Source organism: Vigna radiata, chromosome 6 (genome assembly GCF_000741045.1).
Source record: "Vigna radiata var. radiata cultivar VC1973A chromosome 6, Vradiata_ver6, whole genome shotgun sequence".
Lineage (NCBI taxonomy): Eukaryota > Viridiplantae > Streptophyta > Magnoliopsida > Fabales > Fabaceae > Vigna > Vigna radiata.
Genome location: NC_028356.1, coordinates 29,179,872 through 29,187,484, shown reverse-complemented (window position 1 = coordinate 29,187,484; position 7,613 = coordinate 29,179,872). Strand labels below are relative to the sequence as shown.

General features: G+C 31.0%; 1 protein-coding gene across 1 annotated transcript; it reads left to right on the top strand.

Annotated features, from left to right (window-relative positions):
- The first annotated feature begins 1,662 nt into the window (after positions 1-1,662).
- On the top strand, positions 1,663-5,996 carry LOC106763946 (la protein 1). Its single transcript, XM_014648127.2, has 10 exons — positions 1,663-1,799; positions 1,887-1,965; positions 2,315-2,464; positions 3,286-3,428; positions 3,789-3,937; positions 4,337-4,438; positions 4,521-4,866; positions 5,160-5,307; positions 5,512-5,590; positions 5,686-5,996. Exons 1-10 carry the CDS (start codon positions 1,749-1,751, stop codon positions 5,762-5,764), a joined length of 1,326 nt encoding a protein of 441 aa, XP_014503613.1. The 5' UTR covers positions 1,663-1,748; the 3' UTR covers positions 5,765-5,996.
- The last annotated feature ends 1,617 nt before the right edge of the window (positions 5,997-7,613 follow it).

The following is a 7,613-nucleotide window of genomic DNA, read 5'->3' as shown; positions in this document are numbered from 1 at the left end:
TACATTTAAAGATATTGTCCTCTCTAGTGAGTTTAATTTGTGATCTATTGATAATAAAGACAAATAGATTTTTCTTAAGTCAGGAGTGGCTTGTTGAAAGAAAACTTCAGCTAAGTCAAGAGTGATTTGTTTGAAGAATACATGAATAAGGTTAGTTTAGAAATGACTATGACCCAAACGAATACTTAAGCCTTGTAACTAAGAGTGGCTAAGTGTCAAAAAATAGTTGACGAAATTATCTAGAAAGGGCTACAATATGAAAGAATACTCGTGAGGTCAATTAAAAGTGAGTATGATTAAAAAGAATACTCATTTTTACTTTGCAACAATAGTCTACTTAGTGAAACTTGATTATTTGATTAAGAATTGAATACAAATTATTTTATCAAACAAATTGGTATAAAGATATTAAGTGACATTGTGTTCCTTAATCTCTTGCATTTCATGTTATCCTTGTTGAGTTAATTTAAAGAATGTCAAACTTTTTTTTAAATAACTGTGTAAATCATGATCTCTTGGTCTAACCAACAAAGTCTATTGTTTGATTGAACTTATTCAAACAATAATTATGAAATTTTTTTAAACGTTTCCAAGATCTCGTTTAAACCTTTTTTTTTTTTGTGTTTTTCCTGTTTTACAATGTATGAGAAAAGATTTTGTGTTTAATTTGTTCATATTGTGAGTATATTAAACCTTTATACTTTCACTGTGTGAAGTCATAATTATGAGAAAATCATTTGTTATTTCCTCTCTACGAGACTAATCCTTACTTTTTCTGTTTGTTATGATTATATCCAAAAGTGATAAAAAAAAACCCTGGACATTATAGGTTAAAGTGTCCTAATGACAAAAGAAAAAAAAACATAAAATTCTTAAAGAGAAAAAAAGAAAAACTTCACGTGTGAAAACATAATCTTTTTTAATAAAATATAACAAAGATAAAAAAACTTAGGTTGGTCTTATAATAAACATATCATCTAATAAATTTTTGATAACTTTGATGATAAGGTAAACTTTACTTAAAAAAAATACATTCTATCACCCAAACATGTTATGAAACTATTTATAATACTTTGGACTTTTTTTCACCTTAAACACCGCTTTGATGGGAAGCTTGAAATGGACCAATATATTTTACTTGATGAAAACCTTATAGGAAGTTTCTATTCACGAAGATTTGTCCACTTAATCTAAGTGCACTAAAAAAAATCAATATAAAATACTAAGTTCTTTAATCTTGATTATTTTTTGTGTTTTAGACTATGAAAATTAGAAAAAATAGTGTATAGTATCTTGGAATAATTCTTGAAAATTAAAAATAATTCTTGAAAGAAATCTCGAAGAACAGGGGATAAAGTAACAAGATTTTCTATTACAAATTTTATTTTTATTAACAAACATATTTCTTTTAACATTTCATAAACTTTTACTAATCTATTAATAAAGATTTTTTTTATAATCGTCTAATAACTACTTTTTTTTTACACATTTACTTTTATTAGTATAAATTATTTTATACTTTAATATTAATAATTATTTTTAAATTTAATTAACTATCTACAAGAAAAATTATATATAACAAACTTATATAATTTAAATGGAAAGAATATATATATATATATAATATAATATGACTATGTATATATACATAAGACGAAAAGAAAAGAAATTGCAAATTTTCTAAAAAATTAAAAACCCTACACTCTCTCCTTTCCCTCGCTGAAACCTCTTTGATTCGGTTCTGAACAATGGCGACCGCGTTGCTGGACGATGAAACTGCGAAGAAAGTCGTACGGCAGGTTTGCAACAGTGGTTTTTTCCTTTAGACATTCTATACTCCTTCGCGTCGTTTGTTCAACTTTTGTTTGCGTTTTTTTCCCAAACAGGTGGAGTTCTACTTCAGTGATAGCAACCTTCCCACAGACAGATTTTTGAAGAAAACCGTCAGTGAAAGCGAAGATGGCAGTATCCTTCTTCTTTATTACGCGTTTGTTCCCTCGTAAATTGCTTCAAATTTGTAGCGTTTCGGTTAAGTGATTAAATGGATTTTTGTTCATAAGAAAATATAGCCTTAGAACAACAAATTTTTATTTAGGAGTTATTCCGAAATTAGGAAAGGCTTTGTGATCAATTTTGTCACTTTTTCTTTCTTTCAATTCTAAAATACCATATTGGGAGACTCGACATTGTGTTTGATCCTGTTGCTATTCTGATTCCATTCAAACCTATTTAATCAATCCAAGCATGTGGCTAATTGTTTGTTTTTTTGCCTTTTGCGATTTTGTTTGTCTTGACTTTTCCTGCAACCACACAGTGGTTAGTTTGGCTCTTATTTGTTCTTTTAATCGGATGCGAAAGCACCTCAAACTAGAGGAAGTTAAGTCGGCTGAGGTGCCCGATGATACTGTCAAAGCTGTTGCTCAAGCTTTGAAAGATTCGGCTTTGGTCAGAGTCTCAGAAGATGGTTAGTTTCTTTTTTGATGCATGTGTTTGGTTTTGTAAAACATGAGGTTTTGTAAAAAAAAATGTGGTTTTATTCAGGCGACATTAAGTTAATATTTATTCATCATTAAAGAATCTAAGATTACTGTGGATTCCTCTTAGCTTATTGGTTGTGTAAATTCTTTCTTTATTGTGGGTAGTTTAGACTTGGAGACCGTGTTTTCCCCTTGCCATGCTGTAGCAATGTGAATAAGTTGTCAAAGTAAGCTTTTTTCTTTTTTTCCCCTTGGGTTCTGTTTCTACATTCTTGCCATGCTTCTTTTGATAAACTTGATAAAAATTATTCTTCTAAACCTCTTATTTCCCCAACTTTGTGTTCACTATTGAAATAAGTTTTATGGTGATTGCTTGTAATGATTATGATGCTTTTGTTTATTAATTGTTTTAACACTTTTTAGGGGTTATTGAAATGAGTGGTAGAGGAATCAAATGGTCGTAAGTTAAATTTAATTTTTAACTTTGTTTTATGTTTCTTGGAGTGAGACTATGGATGAAAATGCTTGAAAAATAAGAATTATTTTATTTATCTCAATCACACCAATTACATTCTCATCTTCTCTCAGTTGATAGTGGGAGACACAATTCCTTATAAACTTGGCTAAGGTAGGCTCTGAATAGTTTTGATAACATCTTAGTAAGTGGACTTATATCTAATTCAATCTCAAAAAACTAACTGCAAGGTTTGGATTCACTTATATACTATAATATGACCTTATATCTATCTGATATGAACTTTTTAACCGTTATATAAAGATTTTTCTTATCTGTTTATTTATGTTTCAGGGAGCAAAGTTGGCAGGTCAACTAAGCTTCTGAAGCCAGAAGAGGTAATCGAGCAGGTAGAGATAAGAACAATTGCTGCATCGCCATTTCAATATGATGTTAAGCTTGAAGATGTGGAGGCATTCTTTGGTCAATATGCCAAGGTATTGTTTAGATTATCTTTTGTATTATAACGTTTTTGCTTGGGGGAATTCTAGTTCCTCTCCTAATTGTTATTGATTATGATGTATGGTATGTGGTAACTGGAGTGAAAACTGTATAAAAGTTTATTAAGTATCTTGATGTGAAACTGGAGCAAAATTGATATGCTTCTTATAAATAAATTGTCTTCACTTTGAAAGATAAAATTCTGGAGTTTAATTGCACTTGTCAATCTTACATTCTTCAGATTATAGGTAACTTCAATGATTAAAAAGTATGTACGATGGTCCTGGTGGTAGAGAGTACTTTTTGATAATTTATATTACGTAACAAAAGGGATAAATTCTAGTTTTCTCTTTCAGGTTAACAGTGTGCGGTTGCCTCGCCATGTTGGAGACAAAAGGATTTTTTGTGGCACTGCTCTTGTTGAGTTTTCATCAGATGAAGAAATGAAAATTTTTTTGAGGCAAAGTCATGTCTATGCGGGGGCTGAGCTAGAGTTAAAGCCAAAGTAAGAATACTCATTGATTCAGTACTGGGTCATTTATTGATCAATTATAATGAAAAAGTGTTTTATATTTTTTTTCTTCTGTAAATTAGGATAATTTCTTATGTAAGTGGAAGAAAGGTAGGATAGTCCAATATTTTATGTCAAATTCCTTTGAAGAAGTAGATTGCTAACAGGTTTGCAATTATTGATATTAGTATTAGGTCAAAAGACAAGAAAAAAACTGTGTATTGATAGTAGCTGCTTTACAGCCAGTTTGCTAATCATTACATTGAAAATTTGAACGTAATGCATTTCGGTTGGAACGTTTGGTTTTGTTCTACCATTAGAATTTTAGAACGTGAAGACAGTGTACATAAGCATATTATCTAATATTGTTTATGTTTAATGTATCCAATTCAGGAAGGACTTTGACGTGCAGAGAGAGGAAGAATTAAAAGAGCAAGAAAAATTTCGTCCACCTGGGGGTGTAGATCACCAAAATAACATAAGTACAGAAGCAGAGTAAGATACTGACAATTCTTTTTATCCCTGCTCCTACAAGAAAACAGATAAGTTTATTAGCTAATTATCCATTTTTTTACAGCTACCCTAAAGGCTTACTTTTAGCCTTCAAGCTAAAGACTATTTCTGATGAAGTTCCTTCAGAACAAAATAACCCTGAACAACAAACCAATGATGCTGATGATATCTCCAAAACCGATCAACAAAATCCATCTGAAATTGCTGCTGAGGAAAGTGGTAAAAAGATATCAGAAAATGACGAGAATGATAAAGAAAACAGTGAGGTGAGTGAAGGAAAAGGGACTGAGGGTGAGGAAAAGAGTAAAGAAACTGATGGAAAAAATTCTGCTACTCCGGACAAGGACAACAAGTTTGTTGTCTTACGAGGGGATTTGAAAGTTGTCTTTGAGAAGTTTGGTACCGTGAAGGTAATTGGGTTTTCCCCTTTTCTTTGGCTGTTCGGGCTTGGTGTCTTTTGTTTTATTTTTGTCAATTTTACATCTATGTGCTCATTATATTTACCACTTTCTTCTTTTGGAGTTTCATGCACTTTTAAAATGATACCTTTTGCATAGTTTTTTGAATACCCAGGTTGCGGGTTCAACTTATTTGTCTCACTTTCATTCTTTAAACCCTAAATATTGGTTATTAATTTATTATATAGCTATTTGACTGAACCGATCAAGACTTTGTATAAACTATATACTGTTTGGCTGTTCAGTACGTTGATTTCAAGGTTGGAGAAGAGTCAGGATATATCCGATTTGAAGAACCTGAAGGTGCTCAGAAAGCTCGTGCAGCTGCTGTTCTTTCTGAAAAGGAGGGCTTAGTTGTCAAGAATTTTATTGCTACTCTGGATCCAGTGACTGGTTTGTTTCACTTCTGATATAAATTTTCATGAGTTATTCATATGCATTTGTTTGGTAAAAGGCGCACTTCATATCTTGATAAAAAAAATTTCATCATCTCATGTGCTGGTGCAATTAAAGGACATTGTTGGATAAATTGACTGATACTGACACAATCTTCTTTTTATGGTTAATCTGAGAGCTGTTGTTCTGGTATGGTTTCAGGTGAGGCGGAGAGAGAGTACTGGAGCCTGCTTCGTGGTAATCAGGAAAAACAGAGAGGATTTAAGAATAACCGAGGAAGGTAAGATGAGTAACTCAACCATGTCTTGAACTGAAAGTAGGATATTAATTATTAAGAAATGTTGGTAAACATTCTGAAATGACATTCGATTGCAGGGGAAGAAAGCATGGGAGAGGGGGTAAATTCAACAATGAATCTGCATTAAATCGGCCAAATAAAGTTAGAAAGTTTTAACTGCATACAGATGACTTTAGATATGAGGTTTTTATGTTGCTCATAGGTATTTCACTTCTAAAGTTATTCTGTTATTTTTGTAACCTCTCTCAGCAACATGTCTGTGAATTATCCTTAATGGACTTTAGATGATTTCGGGGTTAGTTTGTAACACACTAGGTTATTACTTCTTCTTCTTTTTTTTCAGTTTTTGGTATTATAATTTAATGAATGCACACCCTTTTCTTTTTAACTAACATTTTTGTGGAAAATATTTTGAACTGCTCTTCCGTACTATTATTATTTCGTTTTTTTTTTGCTTGAATCTCCTCCGTTGGGTTTCGTATTTTTAGCTTAAAAGTTTATTTAAATGCTAATTTAGTTTTTATTTTTAATTATAATATTTTTTTGTTTGATTTGATTTTAATTTTTATCAATTTTGTTGAATTTAATTTTTTTTAACATAATTTAAATAGTTAACTGGATAGCAAAAAGTGTTTGTTAAGTGACAGTTTGTAATTTTTTTTAATTTTTAATTTTTTTTAGTTCTCGCGGGTTCTCTCTCGTTCTCGCCGGTTTTTTCAGAAATGAGATTTCAAATTTTTGAAACCCCTAAATGAAGCAATATAAATGAAAACCCCAATTCTCTCTTGATTGCATTTTCATGTCATATTTTATTTTTTCAAATCTCTTTCATGTGGACAAATCAGAACGTGACATATAAAGGGTGTTAAAAATTTGTCAAATAATAGTGTCAAAGTATCATTATCCTTGGATAATGATACTTTTACATTTAGAATATGATAGATTTTTGATACCGTCACGTCTTACATTCTAGGTGGCTCACGTGTTTAATGAGAAAAAAAGGCTGAATGATGTGATATTTAGAGATTGGGAATGAAAACCCTAGAGAGAGAAGTTTCGACTCCAGCCACAACAACTCCCACGACGTTTCCATCGTCACACGTCGTTCAACGGTTACTGGACTACCATCCACCGCTATGCCGCCAATTGAAAAATGCTTAGCTCCCAAAAATGCCTATTGGAAAGTGCTCGCGTCTCTTCCCACTGTTCCAACTTCACCTGGAAGGAAAGAATAATAAATACTATTTAGTATAGTAATGTTTTCTTTTGTTCTTGTAGTATTGTGCAATACTTCTTATTATAATTTCCTTGCTTAAGTACTTTAATATATTTATGTACTTTGACTTTCTTGTCTGACTTATATGAAAGACCTTATTATATATCATCATAATCAATCAAATAATTGTTAAAAGTCATGATACAGCAACAAAAGTGGTAGCAAAGGCAATATAAGTGGGTAGTTTAGGTTAACTTTTTGCATGAAGAGGACATATTTGAATATGCCACTTATTTGAACTCCACACTTTATTGTTAACCAATTATATTGAATAAAGTTCATTATTTATTGTTTATTAACACATTTATATCCAAGTTCATCTCCAAGGAAACATTTTTGTTAAAAATGTACATAAACATAAGTGGTAGCAATGACAATATAAGTAGGTAGTTTAGACTAACTTTTTGCACCAAGAGGACATATTTGAATCTGCCACTTATTTTTAACTCCACACTTTATTATTAACCAATTATATTGAATAAAGTTCATCAATTATCATTTAATAACACATTTATATCCAAGTTCATCTCCAAGAAAAAGTTTTTGTTAAAAGTGATGGTGCAGAAACGAAAGTGGTAGCAAAGGCAATATACGTGGGTAGTTTAGGTTAACTTTTTACACGAGGAGGACATCTTTGAATCTGCCACTTATTTTCAACTCTACACTTTATTGTTAACCAATTATATTGAATAAAAATCATTATTTACCATTTATTAATACATTTATATC

Excerpts from the sequence above, each read along its gene's own strand:
- LOC106763946 (XM_014648127.2), top strand. The coding sequence starts at position 1,749 with ATGGCGACCGCGTTGCTGGACGATGAAACTGCGAAGAAAGTCGTACGG. Across the intron at positions 1,800-1,886 it reads CGAAGAAAGTCGTACGGCAG|GTGGAGTTCTACTTCAGTGA; the intron begins GTTTGCAACAGT and ends TTTCCCAAACAG. Across the intron at positions 2,465-3,285 it reads GGTCAGAGTCTCAGAAGATG|GGAGCAAAGTTGGCAGGTCA; the intron begins GTTAGTTTCTTT and ends TTTATGTTTCAG.